Source organism: Neopsephotus bourkii, unplaced genomic scaffold (assembly GCF_033783945.1).
Source record: "Neopsephotus bourkii isolate Nb327-2 ecotype Australia unplaced genomic scaffold, CSIRO-AGI_Nbou_v1 NB_659, whole genome shotgun sequence".
NCBI classification, from domain to species: Eukaryota; Metazoa; Chordata; class Aves; order Psittaciformes; family Psittacidae; genus Neopsephotus; species Neopsephotus bourkii.
Window position 1 is genome coordinate 8,174,392 of NW_026901158.1, and position 20,211 is coordinate 8,194,602.

At 47.3% G+C, this 20,211-nt stretch overlaps 1 protein-coding gene across 2 annotated transcripts in view; it reads right to left on the reverse strand.

Annotated features, from left to right (window-relative positions):
• PAPPA (pappalysin 1) overlaps positions 1 to 20,211 on the reverse strand; it is a 368,516-nt gene that overhangs the window by 17,524 nt on the left and 330,781 nt on the right. For both annotated transcript variants that reach the window (XM_061352951.1, XM_061352950.1), the window contains exons 16-21: positions 19,610 to 19,820; positions 18,651 to 18,822; positions 15,202 to 15,349; positions 12,491 to 12,600; positions 5,828 to 5,899; positions 1,930 to 2,028 (exon numbers count right to left, since the gene is read on the reverse strand). In XM_061352951.1, the coding sequence (XP_061208935.1) occupies positions 1,930 to 2,028; positions 5,828 to 5,899; positions 12,491 to 12,600; positions 15,202 to 15,349; positions 18,651 to 18,822; positions 19,610 to 19,820 (812 nt within the window). The remainder of the gene's footprint in view (positions 1 to 1,929; positions 2,029 to 5,827; positions 5,900 to 12,490; positions 12,601 to 15,201; positions 15,350 to 18,650; positions 18,823 to 19,609; positions 19,821 to 20,211) is intronic.

The following is a 20,211-nucleotide window of genomic DNA, read 5'->3' on the forward strand; positions in this document are numbered from 1 at the left end:
AATTTCCCCATCAGTTCGGCACTCACATCTCTCGTGTTTCAGTCCCATCCCCACCCCGGCGATACACTGTGCCCTCAGCTCTTGTCTTGATGGGGCTGGTTTGTGTCGGTCCCATCCCAGCCACCTCAGTTCCATTCCTCTGGCACCTCTTGGGCTTTTTCATCCTCAAGCCTGAAGGCAACGAGATAAAGTTTCCCAGGCAGGCTGTTGTTGGAGGAGAAGACCTACCCATGCTGAGCTACCAGCCACTTCCAGCTCTGCCCTCCTAGCTGGTGGGCCTGTGAGGTCAGTGAGCAAGCTGAGCTTGCCCTTGGGCTGCTCCTCCCAAGGAGGTGGAGAAGCAGCCAGAGATGGGAATCTCTTCTTGGAGATGGCACTGAAGACAGTTTGCTGTCTGTCACCCTGCTCATCTCTGCAGTGGTGGATTCAGCAGGGAGCCCTCTATGGTGTCTCCATGCTCTACTCCATCCTTGGGGAACACAGAAGCTCACCTGCCTCTGATTCTCCCAGCACGTGGCTTGCGAAAGAAACACAATAATACAAGGGAAATCTGTCAAAAAAGGCATGCTTAGGAAAACTACTTCTTCCCCAGTGGAGAAATGAACTCCTTCCACTTGGAAGACATGTCCACTTCCCTACCCCAGTGTTCCCACATAGGCCAGAGATAGCCCACAGAACTCCACTGGTAAGAGATCTTTGGTGGAACCAAGGAAAAGAAGCTTCTGGCTAAAGCTGTCTTAGATAGGACCGTTCCCTGCAGAGACATCTTCATTCCCACAGCTGTGGTAGAGTGGAGCTTCTTCCTCAGATAAGTGAAATGAATGATGTCTGCTGAGCCCAAGCTCCCTGAAGATTTGAAGTGTTAGCCATGTATATCACATACTTAACATAGCTGGATTGTAACTCTGATGCACACTCAAGTCTTGAAGACAAGGTAAAAATCTCACACGACAGGAGCTAAGCTTTTCTTTCCTTTCTTTGGGAAACAAGTTTAAAATCTATCCTGCTTAAAAACACATGAAATGTTGAATTGCTTCAGACTACAGACTTCCACTGCTTCAGTCACTGCCTCTAACAGTAGCCAGAAAGGGGTGTTAAAGAAGCACAAAAGCAAAGGATATATGGAGGGATCCTTCCCCAGGCTAAAGCAGTCAATGGTTTAGATAGTCCTGAGCCACAAACCACATCCAGATCAGATGATTTAATGGCCACTGAAGGAGGTAACCTCCACAAATATACCTGTTCTCTTTTTGATTTCAGATACAATTTTGTTCTTAGTGACTTAGTGGCAATGCATCCCATCATTCAAATGCAAATTACACATCTCTGCTCGGCCCTGCTGCCCTGCTCCACACGATTCTCTGTCCCACTCTGTCCTTTAGGAGATGGGATGGTCAACAGTGAGCCATGTGCATGCGGGTACATAGACATCAAAGTACAGACCTACAATGATGCTTTCATTTTGCTCTCTGTTCTTTTCCTAATGACTCCTAACCTTTAGTTTCCATTTTGAGCATTGAGAGTGGATATCAGGACAGGCAAATATACCTTTGTCAGTGTTTCTGTATGAAGGGCTCCTGAGCAGTAGGTATAGCTTTGCTGATGGGTATGTGCCAGGGTTTTGGAGGGAGCCATCCTTTGTCTCTAGAGAAGCTAAGGTTTATTTATAGTAAGAATGAATGAATGCCACCGAGTATTGCAGAACCTGCCTTGCACAGGTATAAGGTGGGTTATGATAAGAAACACACATGTATTTCAAGAGAGGATTTCAAAATGAACCAAAAACCCAGTGCCTATGAGCTGATGCCTGGACTGAAGGTCCTTCTGAGACCTTGGATCTCCTTTTTTCTAGCAAAAATAATTCTTTTCCAAGCACAAAGCAGTGCTCAGGAAGGAATTCCCAGTGAAAAAAAGGAAGGGCATCCCTACCTTTTTGGTCTTCACTGTTGAGGCGCAGCAGTCCCCACCATCATAGTTGCAGAAGGCTCGGTTGTTGATGGAGTCACAGTAGTTGTCCCCCATGAAAGGCTGAAAAGGAAAAAGCAGAAAAAGGCTGAGAGCGTGGACGTGAATAAACCGTGCAACAGTATGTCAGAAGGAAAACGAGCAACTTGAAGGAGCTATAGAGTTTGTGACATTACCAACTGCCCTGAAAAGCAAGAGAGAATTATTTCCCTCTCCCTTCAAAGCAGACAGAGAGGAAAAAAAGGACACTAGATGGAAGGGAAATGAGCCCTTGTTGGCTTTTCACATCCCACATAAGATGATGCTTCAGGAATATTAATGTGACTAGGCCCAGAGACAGCATCAAGGCATCTGAAATTGTGGCACCTTTTGATAATTTTAAGCTAACCTTCCAAAACTATGTGGGATAGGAAGAAGGTTATGTATAGCAGCAAAACTGGCTTGCTTTTAATAGCTGTACTTTGCACCACAGTTCTCCTAACTATGCAACATGTGTCAGCAATGAGGGCACAAAACGTATCACAAAGAGAAATGGAAGTGGTCTGAGCTCAGCGCAGGGACCATGTGTTCTCATTCTCTGACCACCAGTAACCCAGCGTGACCTCGGCCATGACACGTCATCTTCCTCTGCTCCACAGCTCAGAGCTGGGATAATGGCCGTCATTCAGAGGGATGTTGTGGAGAGCTATTAAGTAAAATTCATAAATCACTTTGGAAACGAAAATGTGGTCACTAGTCTGTGCAAGGTGATCACTAGGTCTGTGTGCTGCACAGGACCTGAATGATAATCACAGTTCTAACAAAAAGGCTTGAAGCCCTCTTCGTCAGTGAGTACAGAAGTCTTTCCTGGATGTCAAAACTGTGCCTGATGCTCAAAAAGGCCTTTGCCAGGTATGAGAATCCCAGGAAGCAATGAAAGCTCAGAGAAGCAGATGCTCAGCAGAGAGCACAGTCATACCTGTAATACGTCTTACATGCACGGGCTCATGGGGCTATTCACATTTTATCTGCTCTTTGGAAAATTCATTTATGCTGCACTGAGAAAAGCACACCAGGGACTTTTCCTACAAGAAGGCATCATTGCAGAGCAGGTGGGGAGCTTTTTGGAGGCTTCCTGGGAGGATTCTGAAGCAATTGCGGTACCAAAGTCTTCCTTATGATAGATACCTGAAGAACCAGCCATGAGAACCATGGCTCTCCCCAGACAGAGCCATGCCTGTGCTCATCAGTAGAGCAACGGACCCTCTGCAGTGGTGTATAAATGCATGCTATTGCTGCTCATGTTTTGCAGGTTTAAGTATTCCTATTGGGGTATATGAAACCCAGGCAATGATGGACCACAGCAGGACTACCAGGAGGGGACAGACTCATTGCTTGTCACTTGTTTAGCTACGTGCAAATACTACAGATGCTGACCAAGAATTTAGAGTTACAGGGTGAGGCTCCTATCCTTATAATCTGGCTTAACTCCACTGTGACTTCCACAGAGATTGACTTCTTTACACAGGCAAAGACTTTGACTTGCAAACATCCTTCCAATTTAATTCATCTGCTAAGAGTTAAAAGGAAATGATTTATAAGTAAATGGAGAGATATTTTTATGCCAATCTGGTCATAGTCAAAAATACAAACTTTGTCCAACCTCCCAGGAAATTGCGTAGGTTTCTCCATGTTCCCCTTGTATTGCCTGGCTCTGCCTGCTTGTCAAGAAAGGCTTGACTTTAATTTTCCATGCCTATATCCTACACCTATGAACACTGGAAAAATCAGTAAAAGAAATATGTGGAAAAATTTGCCTTTCACTGGCACAGAGTAGGCGAGTGAGTCCTTTGGAGGAGAAGAATGGCACAAATAGCATCTATTCTGCTGTGGTACCAAAATCCTCATTTGGGAGACCTTGGAGGCTGTGAAGGGTGAAATCTTTATAGGGCTTCATGCCTATCACAGTGTTCCTATACTTTTGGAGGACTATACGGGTAGTCCAGAGGGGCTGGTTTTCTACTGAAACAACCAAATTAGCTGCCGAGGAGTACGGGGCTCACTCAAAACCCTTTATTCCTGCCACTAGGGAGCGACAAAAAATCACATTGCAGAAGGAGTCTGGGTTACCAGTGTGACCAAGAGTAAAGTAATGCCCCGCTTACAGCCTTCTGTTCAAGGAACCCTCCCTAATGCCGAGGATATTAATACATAAGAGATTGTATCAGCTTAATGGCCCAGTATAATTGACCTACTGGCTTATTAGTCCCTATTTCCATAGTCATGAATAAAAGGCTTGATGAATATGGTATTTCAATGCCAGAGAACAAGCTCTGGCCCGTTCGTGGCTCCTGGAAGCATCAGGCTCTAAAAATGATGCTAGAAGCCATTATCAATTGTCTGGGCAAAGCCTTCCAAGATGATAGATTGGGATGCAGTGACACTGCTGAATGAATGATGAAAAGAAGAAAGTTCCTATTGATGCAGTGGGGTCTGGCAATTAACAATGATGGAAGGGAAGAAAATGCTGAGAAAAAGCATGTCAGTAATAATGGCTTCTGGTAAATTATTACATCATTGCAAACTTTGCCTCAGTAACAACTATCCTTAACCAGCAGGAGAATGGCTACCCAGTGGTGCATCAGCACCTGAATGGCATTTCTTAATGGTTGCTGGATGTTATTTTAGCTCTCTTTGGAGAATAGGGGCACCTAGCCAGCCTGCATGAATGCAATGCGTGAGATGGCTTATGACATTCAAAGCACTGACAGCAGAATGCTTTTCATTTAGGGAACAACTCGACAGAAACTATTACATTGTTGGAGAGCTATTACCCTCTTGGGCCCAACATTTGTATGCGAAGGAAACCTGTCTTTCACTTCAAGACAAATCACGTCGCGCAGCAATGTGGTCTAGAGTTTTGTGTCGAATTTAGGAATTCTGTGCCATGTTCTTCCACTCCAGGCAAATAACTTTAAAGCGCTTGTAAAATTGGGTTACTGGGTGCTGAGAACACAGTCAGTGCTGCAGAAAGTCAGGAGGTGGGAGACACAGCTCTTCCACTGCCCATGGAACTGAAGCAGCCATCTACCCCTCTGCTTATGAGCTACCCCACTTCTACAATGGACATGAAGCTTCCCAGCCTCACAGATGTACTGCAAGGTGTTGAAATAGATGATCTTAAGGTTCTTCCCAGCCCTAACTATTCTATGATTTGACTTCTTGACATGGGTGAGATACTCAAGGGCATGATGGAAACCGCATGAGCACCATGACCCAGCGAGAGATGCTCTAGCCCCATTTAACTGCTGGAAGCATCTTAACACTTCTCACTTTTTTATTACCAGCAGAAACAACATCCTTCAATATAATTGCTTTTTTCAGATAACACACAAGACTCTCAAATTGTATCACAGCTCAAATGTAACTGCATTTGCCTGGGACTTTTTCTGTTTCAGATAGAAGTGCACAGTGGAGGGTTGTGTGATTTGCTCACTATTCACCCAGTGGCATCACCAATGCTCAAAGCCTAAATGGGCATGGGAAGAATAGGATGTCAAAATCAAGGAAAAACATCTGAAGGTTTTTGCAACTTCCCAGAAATTCCCTGATCCTGGGTAATTTTGATGGTCTACCAGTGTTGTTGAGCTCCTTGATCATTTAACTCCCATGAGAGTCACCCAACCATCGGCTCTAGGGAAACCACCAATTTCACCACTGAGTGTACAAACTAATGCAGGCAACCACAATCTGACATAGTCAGGGCAAAAGCCTGTTTGTCCCACTTGTAAACCAGCATTTACAGACCATGTGTCTGCAGTGAGGGCTACCAGAACGTTTGGGAGAGCAAGCATGGACCACCTAAGCTAACATGAAAGCTCACCTCGCAGCCTTTGACACAATGGATCAGGGAAGGGTGAGGGTACCACTTGAGTCCCGCCGTGCAGACAACACTCTGGAAGGAAGAAGAAAAAAACCCAACAGGTTAAGACAAAGAAATCAGTGTACAGAAAACCAGTGCGCTGGCTCCTATGGCTCTCCTCTACTTAACCAATGAAGTTCAGTTCCTAACACCTCTTGTGTTCTCAGGACCTGGCTGTCCTCCAGGTATTTACAAGAAGTGTTGGACTTGACACTTGCAATAACAGAACATTCGAGATTAAAATAATATTTAAGGTTCTCTGAAAATGTCATGTCCAATATTTCACTCATGGTGGGGGAACGTGGCAGCGAAAGGCAAAGGCACAGGTTCGTTGTCATGCTCTTGGGTAGGAGGGGATTTCTTTGGATTCTTTGGTGCTGCAAAGCCTTGCTCTCCTTCACCCATCAGACCTGTGCTTCCTGAAGATGGAAACAGCTAAAGGTCAACTTTCAGATACATTTTCGCACCATCTTAAATAAAAGCACCTCCCACTACACACCTTCAGAATAACTTCCAGATAGGACAGCATCATCTGCTACATTTCATGAGCTTTATCATTCCTGTATAAACTCTCTTTATAGATCTTCTAGAAGAAGAAAGTTGGAGTGCTTAGTGTGCGGTTAAAATTGTGGCCAACCTACTGAAATGACTGCATACCCCAGGTAGCCACTGTTTGCCTTTAGACATGGAAAACTGGATTTTAAGAGTGGGTGAAAAGTTTGGCGTGACAGCGGACCTGGTGATTCTATACCAATGAGGTCTAGGAGAGAGGACTCCCATCCATTCACCAGGATATCGTCACAGGTTCATTTTGGGTTATCATCCACAGATGGAACACTACAGTGTCCACCTGGGCAAGATGAACACATAGGTGCTCACCCAAAGCCAGGGGTCAGGGTTGGATGGAGGCCTGGGGAAGGAAAGGGATTAACATTTGGGAAGACCTGACGCACAAGCCATCCCTTGCCCTGTTTATTTGAGGGCTAATTTAATCCATCTGCAGGGGAACCTCAGCATGTTTTTACAGTTTCTGTCATTTGAGGCTTACCTGGCGTGGGTTAGAGAAAGGACTTTTATACTATCTGACTGGGGCTGTTTATCTTTCCGATGCTCTTGGATTTTCCACTATTAGTCAAGCCCGGCTTGCCCCACCTGCCTTGCAACAGGGCCCGTCTGTGTGAGTGGAGAAGCAGCCGGGAATGGGGGGAGGATGTTGTTTATCCCTTGGGAAGCAGGCTGCAAGGTGCGGGGGCCCTGCAGTGTCAGACCTTCCCCCAGCACGCTCCTGACAGACAGCTGGAGATTTCCAGGCTGTTGCCTGCCACAAATGGTGAAGGCTTTAGTCTGATTTTCCCCCCCTCCTCTTCTGTTTATTGCACTTCACAGGGAAAAGAAAGGAAACTTTTCTAGGTTTCAAAATAAACAAGGCAAGTCAACAGGCAGGGAGGGGGGAAGAGTAAAGGAAGCAGTTCAAGAGCATTTGAAACCAGGAATTAAAACAAAGTGGAAAAACTCAGGCGGTTGCCTCCCGTATCCAAGGCCAGGCAGGCAATAAGAAGTGCACTTCCAAAGAGCATCTCACATTCCCCTGGTAAGAAGCATCAATATTTACAGATCCTCTCAATATGTGTGAATGTGTGTGAGCACGTGGAGTTAACAAAAGCAGCTGGGTAGCACTGAAACAGGCTCTGAAGAGAGGAGGTTTCCAGCAATCCCTTACAGAAGATGCACTGACTACTTTCCATGCCCTCCCAGTATTAAAACTCCAGCACCCTCCCTTAGAGGAATCGATGGAAAGTGAAGTCTTGTGCTAGGACAGTGCTCTTGTTTAAGATTATCCTCAATCCCTAGGGCTGCACAGCCCTAGGCTGGACATCCCTCAGCGAATGTGAATGCTAAATTGCTCTCCATAGCACAGGAAAGCCAACTGACCTCATGCTGGATTAACCACTGGATCAGTGGGACATTCATGTTGCTCTTCAGTGGTACCTGCCACCAGCTTAGTCCCAGTTACTTTGCATTCTCCTTGGGTGATGCTTTGCTAATGGAGATCATTAGAGCTATTCCAGCTGAATTCAATCCTGCTAACTTCATGCTAATTAATGGAGCTGGAAGCAGAGTATGCTCAGGGAATGGCCATGGTCCCAGCTCCTCTTGCTGGCTTTCTAAACCCTGAACTCCTTCCACCAAGCCTGTTTGTACTCTCAGGCTGCTTCTGCAGTGTGTGCAGTGCAACAGGATGGGAAAGGGTGTGGGTAGAGGGAGAGACTGGGCTGGGAAACTGAGAAACTGGGGATGATTTGAGTTATTGGGCATTGCTCCTGTCTCTTGCAGTGCAAACAGGCATACAAGGTGCCATAGGGTGCTGAATGGGGTACCTGAGACAAATAAACGTATACAGAGCCAGCAAGGAAGGGTACAGGTGGCACTTGTGAGGGACATGACCAGGATCTGATGGCATCAGTGCACACAGAAAGGAAGCTGACCTCACAAGGTCAACAAAGGATGCTGGATGGAAGGAGATGGATGGAAGGACCACATCCGACAAGTGCCAGGAGGTGCACAGGGAATAAAGCCCATCTGGCCACTTCCTCTGCCAGCCCCATCCCTTCCCCTTGCTGCCACTGTGGTGACATCTGCTACCCTCATGGCCCCAGCTCCCCTTGTGCATCGGCTTCTGCAGCTCAGCAGCTGCATCGGCCACGCTGTGCAGTCAGGTCTATTGACTTTGGTCGTGTCCCCATCCCAGAAACGCCATCCAGCCACATCTGTGGTTTGCTGGCTGTGACTCCATCTGCTGCGAGGGGAGAGGAAGCCAGGATGCGCTCCCACAGTAGGTAACAAAGAGCCAAGAAAGCAAATCAAGCTGTCATTTACTCCTTGTGAGGGAAGACCTAGTGCCTCCGGTCACAGCGCTTCCCTCCCATGGTGGGACTAACACAATGATGTCAACCATTTGCGGGCTGTGGAGGGGATTGGGTTTCCCCAAGAGAGGCTGGTGGAGAGCTCTCCTCCACCTTAGATGGGTCAAGTGTCCCCCAGGGCTTATGCACAGTGACTGGTATCTACTGGTCTCAGCTAACTCTCTCCTCAGCCACTAAATGAACATGACAACCGAGTGGTGGTGGTGAGGGGATCGGCTACTGCTGCCAAGAGAGAAGAGACATAGAGCTTTGTGGCTGTTTCCTCTTGTAGCTCCAGACAGGGTGGGAACTCCTGACACGCCAGGAGCTAAGCCGCTGCAGTAAGTCATTCCACCGCTCCATGACTCAGTTTCCCTGCCTGCAAATTGAGCCCAACAGTCACAGAAAGGGGAGAAGGAAAGGAAGGAGGAAAAATGCAAAGCTTTAATGAACAGAGGGGATTTAAGGAGAAATCCTATTAATGGGCATCCAGAAATCCCAGGGCTTGCAGTGCATGTGGGAAAACACATCACCATCAGTAGTGCAGTGTCCCAGGAGTGTGGAGGAGCCATGGCCACATTCAGCCCTGCTGGTAGGCAGAGCTACAGCATGCCAACCCTCTGCAGGTCATCCCAGGCACACACATGCTTGTGCAGTGTTTGGCCTGTTCCTGCTCAGCACAAAGGCAAGGACCCAACTTCAGACAACCTAAGAAATTAAGTGCCTGCCCTGTTCCTCTGCAGTCAATAGGAAAGGGCTGTCAAGCTGTCTTTGTGAGATGTTTCTTTTTTTTCTCTCCACTGCCTGAACAGTCAGTCCTGGCAGCTCTATCTATAGGTGTCTTCAACAGCTCACTGCCCCTTGGTTAATGGGAAATCATGGGAACAGCAGTGGTTGCTCTGAAGACAGCCTCCAGCAGAAGCACAGACACCCACAAGATTTCAGGTGGTTATTTTCTCCTGCTGAAAGCACTGATTGAGAAGACACTGCCAACGTACACTGATTTCAGCAAACTCCTTCAGATCCAGCAACGCAACTCGGCCTGAACCAATTCTGACAAAGAGTGTTGTATGTGTTTGTCAGACGTTCTTCAGAATGAAGTATCTGTTGTTGTTGTTCCTTTGAGAGGACATTTAATTCCTAATTATTTTTTCTTTGTCATTTCCATTAAACAAAAGCTTTTCCAAAGCCCTTGGAAATGAACTGCCACGTTCTGTTCAAACCAACACTGTTTTTCCTCCCATTTTTCGGTTCACTAAAAAATCACAACAACAAACCAGACCCTCTGATTAAAGAGAAAACATTTTGTTTCTTCATCTGACACAACTTCGAGTGAACCGAAAAAGCAAGTGATTTGCACAGCTCTGCTCTAAACAGCCCCCAGAGGAGAGACGGTTCCTTCTTCCCTATTTGCTTCCATAACAGCTATTGCCTGAGCAGCTACACACAGATGCTGTTCTATTTCCTTGGGTTTTATCTGAGCCTGTCCTCTCAAAGGTAAGCTCCACAGGTTGGTTCTGCCTTTATCTGTTTCTCATTTGTACATTACTTGTGCCTGAATTAAACCACTAGAAGTGTTTCCTTTGTGTCATTCAAGTACTTGGAGATCCACACAGACCTGCCGTGTAAATGCAACCAGCTGCTCCCTCGACTTGTATGGCACAGCAGCAAGCTGTCACTGACCATAAACAGAGACACCTATCATTACTGGTATATAACACATTGCCATGGGGACCTTCCCCTAAGGCATCTCAGTCCTGTCTCTCAAGGGGGTCTCCCGAGTCCCACCAGCAGCAGCATTTCCCCCATGAGGTACCACTCCCCGTGGGTGACATCCCCTTATCTGACGAGTTGAAGAAGATGGATGATAAACAGCTACCAAAATATCCCTTCCATCATGTCTCAGCGCCATCCCACTTGTCTCCTAAAGGTTTCCCTCCAGCTCCCAACACAAGTTTTCAACCCCAAATCCCACCCTCTAGTTACAAATTGTTTGTGGGGTGAGACTTTGCTCACAGCCTAAAGGTCTTGCAAGATCCTTGCCATCAGGGCAAGAAAGGTCTTATTTACCATTGTACTCTTGGAAAGCGTGATTTCTCCTCCATCCCTCACTCCCCTCATCTCCCCCTTTACTACTCTATGTTTTCCCTGCTGCCTAATGAGCCCTCCAGAGACCTGCAGGTATAAAACTCGTTACAGCTCCCTCTGCGCACCCGCATCAATAAACGAGGGAGCACAGCAGAGAACAGGAGGGAAGCTGTCACTTTATTTCACCATGAATTACAAAACCACTTTAAAGCCTAGCACTCGGGAAAGGACCAGTGAGAAATTGCCCCGAATACAGAGATAGGGGTTTTCTTTATGCTTCATGCCTGGAACTTGGCAAAGCCTAGGCTTAGGCAATAATATAATCTCGGCATCTGGAGTGAATGGGAAGCTGGGAAGGACACTGCAAACTTGTTCTGTTCTCTGGACTTAGGTTCCCCACTGCTTTCCAGGATTTATTCTATTGCTCTGTGTGAAACAGGGAAGTATAAAGTGGTTATTTTTCAGAGCAGCTCACGATCCACAGCCAAGGCCAGATTTCAAAACTCCCAACCCCTGGGTACATACTTAGGCATGTAGAGAAGCAAATAGACTGTCAAAGCTGCTCAAAACATGCTGGGGCTGTGCTGGCTGCTTGTTCGCCTCCTAAACGGAGAGTTCCAGTGTATAAAACAGACTCTTGTAAAGACAGGGCCAAGTATATGAAAGCCAGCAAGTGTTTGCTCAAGCACCACCAGCAACCTGCACCCTGGTGACATGGGATGTGCTGGTGTCTCCTGACAGGCACTTGGGCATGGCCAGATAAACATCTACACCATGCAGGCACAAGTGCTGGTTACATGCATTTTTGGGGCATGAGGGCACATTTGCGTAGATGGCAGGACGGGGGTTTAAGAGGAGGTGGATGAGTGTGTCCCCCAGCGTCTCCCATCAGTATCCAATTGTCTCCCACAGGTATCCAAGTGTAGGCACAAAACCAAACAGCTCTTTGCTTCAGGTGGCTTGTGTGTATAGGGTGTGCAAGGCACTGGTGTGCATGTCCCCATCAGGGTAGACCTGGAGGACACACAGGATGGTGTGCCATGAGTGGTTAATGCTGCCTGAGTGCTTGCTGCAGGCAGGAGGAAGAAGTGGTGACCTCTGGACGGGGCTGTGCTGAGCAGGCATCTCTTGAATGCGGGCGAAGTGGTGGGGGGAAGGACTCAGCCAGCTCTGCTGGTTCGGGAAATGAAATACCCTCTGTATCAGCTTCTTTTGTCATCCAAAAGCAGTGCAGAAAAATCCAGCCCTGCCACCCAAGGAAAGCAAAACACTGCATGTGAGGAAGCAAATAAAACCTGGCCAGTGCCCTTTCTCTGTCTGTCTTCCTGTGTCATGAATCACGTTTCCAGATCAGACCCACTGTAGGTGCCAGGTGGATGTGAGCACACTGATTTGGGGCCTTTACCTTGAACTGACTTTCATTGGGAAATCATACATGGAAAGCAACTTGGAGAGGAAGCCACAACATTACTGGAACACCATGTAAAGACACAACAAAAATCAGGAACTCTTTTCTAAAGGGCAGAATTCCCCCTGTATTCCCCTTGCTGAATGAACCACAGGTAATGCTGTTCACTCCCTGCACGTCAACACACAACAACGGATGTAGGTGGTGAAATTGCCAGGCACTGACCTTCACTCTTTGAGGGTTCATCCAGTGCTGGATGTCTTGCACGGTCTCGTTCACACGCAGGAGGATGGGCTCGTGACTGTGATCCAGACATGAGGTGGTACACTCCGTGCCTGCAGGAAACGCAGTGAGGATAAAGCTAAAGGATAAAGCAAGCAGCTCCTGACCCTTTCAGCATCCCTCCAGCTGAAGGACAGGATTACAGCTCGTTTTTCCTAACTTGCAATTAGCAGTCAACCAGAACTATCACATATCTTCTAGGCACACACGAAATGCTGAGTACAGCCCTGCACCTCAGCAGATCGTGGGGGTGGCAGATATTCCAAGGCCTTTATGTATGAGCTGCATATCTGAGGCTATTAACTCCAAGAAGGGGGTCAGGTTTTGCACTTTCAGATCATCAAGGAAATGTGAAGGTTTTTCCATTTCAACTGCTCTTTCAAGCAATGGGATTGATTGAGCAGAGGCCGGCGAACTCATCTCACCTATGACATGACAGAAACCTACTGTTTGATCTGTCACATTTACAGACCTTCAATAATCATCTTGCAGAGCGTGCCCAAGCCTAACGATATTGCAGGCAAGCTAGCACCTAAGTCCACAGTCGATAAGAAGTACACGGAGAGGTAATGATGGCTTTGTTCACACATAAACCCGCTTTTTCCCTGATTAACTGTCATGCCCAGTGGGAATCCTGTCCTTTCTTTATTAAAACATGCTGCGATACTCTCCAGCAATATCCCAGAGCCCTCTGGTGACACAACCGTAAGCCCTAGTGTGTTGGACCATTACCATTTCCCCCCTGGAAAATCACTCCTGAATGGCACAGCTGCTGCAAACATGTCATTAGGATTTCTGCACTCCAATCAGTGCTGGGGGAGGAATTAATCTCCACACTGGTTTGGAGAGCTGAACCTTTGGCTCAACACACACCTCAGCCTGGAAGGGCAGATTAGGTGTCTGAGGAATAACTGAAGGTGTGTGGGATTCATAGTGACCACGGCTGGATGCTATTATTTCCCCCACCTGCTTCTGCCTTCTCATGTACTCCCACATGGAGGAGTCACTGGGAGCAGAGCAGACCTGGGCTGTTGAGCCAGGAAGATGGGGAGGACTTGGGGTTTGTTTTGCTTTCCCAGTGCACGTGAGAGTGGCTCCATGGACCAGCTGGATGAGGTCCATTGACACTAGCCCCATTGCAAGTGAGTGGAAGGAAAACAGCTTCTTGGAAGGACATGGACCAGCATTCCAAAAAGATAAAGAAGAGAAGGAAAACCCAACAACCTGATCCCAAAAGGTGGTGCTGGGCGAGCCTATCAAAGTGTGTGGTATGTTCCCATCTGCTGAGGATAAGAGCCAAAGGCGGCTGTGCCCTCACTGAGCTCTTCCTCTCCAGCAAGAGTCACACTCCTATGGAAGATTTGGCCCATGAGACCCCCACTTCCATGATGGATGTGTGGTCCCATCCCAGAATCAGGCAACCAGGCCTTGCATGTGGGACTGGTACCTCCTGACAGCCACCTTTGCAAGAGGACCAAGGGCTGTCAGGCACCCAGTGGGTGGGCAGCTGCAGACTCTCCTGCTTCCAGCACTGAGATGCTCCTCTCCAAAGGATGAATTGGTATTCCTCTCCTTGGAAAACCCTGGCCATGTTGGAGGTAACCTCATCCCGAGGATAAAACACCTCTCTACATTAAGAGTCGGGGCTCGCCGCTCACTCTCCTGCCACGCTCCTTGCGCTCTCGGAAAGGAGCAGGTTGGAATTGTTTTGATATATGATCTGTAATTGGCATCATTACAGAGCGGTGATCTCATCCAGGTCGTGTTCTCCTCCCCGGGGAGGGAACACAAGCAGGCTCGTGGTCCCTTCGCATGGCTGCGATATAATGAGGGAGCCGCACAAGAAGGAAATGTCTCCAGGTTCAAAGGGACAGGCAGAGGGAGGAGGGGGCTGGCAGGGGCTGGGAGAGGGGCTGCAGGAAGGGGCCTCGGAGGTCTGTGTGGGTTGCAGCCTTTACAGCACTGAGACCTCAAATACAGGGGCTGAAAATGCAATACAGTGTGTACAGTGTGGAGTCTTATCCCTCCCTCTGCCTGAGTGACACAAAGCAAAGCTGAGTGCAAGGAAGTCAATGACCCCTTGCAGGGTAAGCCCAGAAAGAAGGGGGAAAACACACTCTTACAGCAGCTCTTAACCAACTGTCATACCAGAAGGGATGCTCAGCTGGTTTCATATTCTTTCTGGAAAGACCTGTGTTACTCTGGTGCTGCACTTCCCTGACAGACTTTCCGCCTCTGGGGCATATCTATGTGTGTGTGTGGTTGAAGGAGGGGGACATGACAAAAGAGCAAACACAGGTACAATCTCTGCCTGTATTTTGAGGACTGGATGTGTCTCTGGCATGGTTTGGCCTGCTGACTGCCCATTAAAACCAACTGGCCAAGAAGGGACATGATGAAACTGGAAGCATTGCAAGGAGCCAGCAATCATGTTAACATGATGCCTGGCCTCACAAAGCTTCATGTTTCCTAAAAGCATTTCCCTGTAAAGCCTTCCATAGCAGCCTCTCACTCAGGCAAATAGGACCATAGGAATTCAAGGACTGCAGGCTCCTTCCTTCCTCCCCCTCATTCCCATCCTCTTCCTCCACTCCTGTCCCTGTGCTTCCCACTCCCTCCCAAGCTGCATCCCGCAGGAGCTGGAGCTCACAAACCTATGCCGTAGCCGCCGGTGCACTGCAGCTTCAGGTGGCTGTTGAGCTGTGTGGGCAGTGTGCACTGGCCCTGCATCTCCCTGCAGAGATGAAAGGAGCCGCTCCAGGTGCCATCCTTCCGGCAGTGAATCACGTTGCTTCCACGGCCCTGGAATGAGAGGAGGAGATAATGTGGATGGCACAAAAACAACAGCAAAGACAGGCTGAGAAGTGAGAAGCAGGCAGACCTGAGCCAGAAGCAAAGTTCTGCTGGAGCTGGAAGAGTTGGGAATGTCAGTGCTGGGGGACAAGAAGGAGTCTTCTTCCAAAGAATAAAAGAAGGAAACCTGCACTGCATACACACAAACCCCTCTTCTGTGCAATGCAATGTCTTTACAAGGCCCTTGCAAGGTCTCTACCTTAAAATAGACCCACTCTAGTTGTCATAAAGGTGCATTCACCCCATTTGCCTTCTATCTTGTTGAAAGGTTTGTGTTGAATGCAGACACCCTTTTCCCTCTTCCCATTTTCTAACTTGTTGCATCATTTTTGTCTCAAAAATGAAAGAATCCCCAATGGCCATCTGAAGGAGGAAGGAAAGCAGGACACGAGCAGGGATGCTTAGCAGGGCAGAACGTGCTCTTTAGAGGTTGGCTGCCTTGAGTGACAGCAAGAGAAGAGGCTGAGACAGACACTCACAGAGGCAGGTGGAAAGGAGAAAAAAAATCCTCTGGTGTGGGAATGGGCAAGGAATACAATATGACATTTCTCTTATAGAGAAGATTCTCCGTATGATACTGAAGAATGAATACCAAAGTCCGAGGGGAAATATCACGCCCTTTAGAAACAACAAAGGAGTGCACAGGCAATCTTTCGTCAGATCTATCCTCATGGCATTGGGGATTTCTGCACAAGCTATTTAGCAGGATCTGCGAACCCAATTGCCATGGGGTAATGCAGGACACTCAACAGGAGGATGTCTGGTGTGGCTCCAAACCTCCTGTGGGGGCCTTGCTGGGTGGGAGAACCATGCACGATCTCTGCTTCTCCTCACCCATTTTATGTCAGGCATATTGCCTGCAACCTACCCACCCTGCTCTTGGAAACTGTGTTGGGTATCTGGGGATCTTTTAGTGTCCTCTCTATGCTGGGATTCCAGCAGAGCTGCTGAACTCTTTGCAGGAGCTTTTCCCTATGACCCACACCCATTGTTGTACAGGGACCAGCACAAGCCCCTGGAACATGCATGGAGGATTGAGCAGCCTTCAATGTTAGTCTTGTCCTTAATATCCCAATGCTTTCTTTGCTCAGCTTTGCTGATGAGCACAGTGTTTAGTGAGACGCAAAGTGGTCCCATTGGCAGACTACTGTGTGGGACCTGCTTCCCCTTCTCTAGACATCTGGCCATTGCCAGCAGTATTAAGAAAATCATATGAAAGGATAATGGACCAGATGGACTCAGGGTGTGATCCAGCTTGGTGATTCCCACCTAAGGGCCAGTTTGGCAGAGACTGATTAATTTAGATCTGACTGTTCATATGATTTGTGCACCATATTCTCCAATGGAAGACCCTTGCCCTGGGTGCCAGGGGAGGTACCTGCTTAAATGACCATTATGTTGCTGGTGATTAAGAGATGCCATATGTACAGCTGAGTAATGATCTTTCAGCATGGTGACAAATTCAGGAAGAGATTGCTAAGTGATAATTGAGCACAGTTTGCTGGGGTAGCAAGCGTGGTGCACTTCCATTGCAATCTGCATGCCAGGGTTCAAGCATGGTTTTTCAAGGTGAGCCATGAAACCTGATTTATGTTACTGGAGCTGGCTGTGTTTAAAGGTACTATTGTACAGTTTCTGCAACATACTCTGAGATCCCAGGATATCTATTGCTATAGTAACATCCTGTCCATCACTCTCTGACCTGCAAAATCTCTTGTGAAAATCCCTGCTGGGTTTCTTACTTGGATGCAACGTGCATTATCACCTTATATAGCTGAGAGAGACTTAGTGGGGTTTAATCCTTAAATAATTAACACCTCTCAAGTGGTTCTGGCTTGTGCCAGGAGCCCTCCCCCCTTTCTGTAGTCTATTTTCTGGGATATCTGGAAATACCTTTCTCTGCAAATCCCTTTCTCAAGATGTTATCTGCTCCCTCTGCTCAAGGTGCTTTCCCTACTCTCTTCCTTAAAGTGAATAAAGACATAGCTGTATCTCTCACTTTCCAGAGCTACTTCCTTATTGCTGTAACTCTGACTCCACTGCCTTCTCCTCTTCATGTCCAGTTCATTTAACAGCAAACGGAGACCCATTATACCAGCTGTTGTTACACTGGTTCCCCAGCTTCCCTGCACTGCCAGCGATGGTACAGCTCTCCAGCCGTGCTAACCGGTGATAGATGTACAAAGCCACAAATGCTGTATCCTAGAGCTCCCACCCAAACTGCACCCACATGTGCAGCTTCTCATTTCACAGGCTCATAACCTCACCTAAGTTTTATACAAGGAAACCTTTAATGCAAAACCCCAGGGCTCTGCCTGTCGTCCCTGTGAAGAGGACAGGCCAACCCAGCAGGGAACAGTGGCAGCAATAGGCTTTTAACGTTTGAAGCAGGTATCAGAGGTGTCTTCACTAGTACTAGGGCATGGTTTGTCCCTTTTTAATATGTCCTCAGAACCTGGAATGATATTAAAAGTCCTTTAACACAGCACTCCCTACTCTCTGCAATGTAGCAGCTTCTACATCCCCACTTTCTCTTCCCAAGTGTATTAAGAAGCAGCAACACTTCTGGGAGAAGTTACTTATCTCACAAACTATAATTACCTCTGGTGAGGAAAACTAAACAATTCAAGTGACATACTAAAGGCCAGACTGTCTCACATCAGTGAACACAGCTCTGTGAAGTCAAAGGCAGCACTCTGATTAACACCAGATGAGGATCTGACCTCTGATGCCAAATGACACTTTCACAGCCAGAAAAACATGAAAATTTAGAGATAACTCACCTGAATTATTGTAATCCTTATAGAGTTAAATTACCATATTAAACATATACATGATAATAATGTGAAAAGAGAATTGGAGAGAAAATCAAGGTAAACGAGAATGACCAGCCAGGACATGTGTGGGTAACTCATATCATACTTACTTTCATTCATTACTCCTTATTTTCTGGCTAGATCATAGAGCCACTGTGGCAGGTTTTTCAGCCACTTATAGTCTAGAAACAGTAGTTTCACTGTTAATCCTTTATGGGTAATGGTTACTACAATCATAAAACCAGTATTTCCAGGCTCTCCACAGTAGCTTTCTCACCCTCTACTTTAATAACATATTTCCCTTCTTCATTCCTCTGTCTCTGGTCTCAGAAGAGCTCAATGGCACTCGGTCCCTCAAAGACCAGAGTCCTTATGGAACATATGATAAACCCACGCTTGTGTGTGCTGAGATAACTTGGACACGAGAGACTCACCGACTGATTGTCATCATCTTCACACTTGATCCGGCATTCGCTGTTGAACTGGAAACCATTGGAACACTGGTAGAGCCCATGAAACTTGGAAGGAGGAGGGTCGCAGGTAACGGGCACACAAGCGCCCGGCAGCCACGTGCCATCCTGTGTGCACTGGATCTTAAAGGCTCGCCTGTTGGTGCAGGAAGAACCAAGACCATTCAGTGAGTGGCTGAGTCAGCTAAGAGCCTCTAAAGCCTCTCAGCTCTGCAAGCAGGTTGCAGGGGATGGGTGTGCTTCAGCTTTTAACACTTGGGGAACAAGTTGTGATTCTGCGTCATGAAGTCTCTAAGCAAAAATAGTGATTAATTGCAAAGCCAATATTGAGCTGCTCAGCTTAAACTCCTCTTTTGGCCTTGGACACATCTCCCAAAAACTCTGCTTCGGAGGCTTGTGGGCTGTGGTTGGTTTGAAGTGGGTTTGTGCAAAGTCAGAAGCATATGATAGCACTAAACCTTCCTGTAGAGCTTCAGAGGGGACTCCCCATACTGCATATGAAAGGGGTATTACTAAGGTAAGGTCTGGTTTTGAGCACTGGTTAGGATTTTCAAAGAAGCCTAAGTGAGGAAGGTGCCTAAATCCCCTTGAAACTGCATGAAAGGATTGTTCATAGAATCACAGGGTGGTTTGTGTTGGAAGTGACCTTAAAGCTCATCCAGTTCCACCCTCCTGCCATGGGCAGGGACAACTTCCACTAGAGCAGGTTGCTCCAAGCCCCATCCAACCTGGCCTTGAACACTGCTGAGGATGGGGCAGCCACAGCTTCTCTGGGCAACCTGTATCAGTGCCTCAGCAAATATTCAGTGATATTCCCTTCAGCACACATAGTCTGTGTAAAACAGCCCATCCCTTTCTCAAAATAATTTTAGCTTGTGGCTTTCTGAATCATGCTGATGGCATGGCTTTACTCCTGCACGTACTTTCTTGCTTTTCTGGAGGATCCAGGGACATGGTAACCTGGTTTGCATTTGTACTTGCAAAACGAGCCCACTTTGTGCTTATCTTCTCGGCAGCGACTTGTCTGGAGATCCGCATTAGGGACAATGGAAGGTGCTCGACACATCAGCTCACAGAGGGCCTCCGGAAAGGACCACAGCCCATCCTCCATGCAGGTCAAGTTGCTGTTGTTTCCTAATAAGAACAGAGAGCAAAGTGAACAACGTTCAGCAGGACCATTCTTTCTGACATGTCGTTACACCCATAATACATCAAAAGCCACCTCGGCTGGTTTGACAAATTCAACTGTGTATGTCATGCATTTTCTCTATGATGGCATTAAATCATTAAGGACTGTTTTCAGATGACAGGCAGACAGTGCTCATTTCAGGAAACGCTGTAGGATAGGGGAAACCACGCTGTCTTTGTAATCTTTTGTGTTTCTCTTCCTTACTTTTGTTCTTCTCTGCAATGAAGCTTGCTTCGTACATCAACCCCCTCCTATCCAAAGTCATGGCATTAACAGAGCACTTGGTTCCATTACATTCTTCATTCTGCTTCTGTGTTCTATCTCTTCCTTGAATCT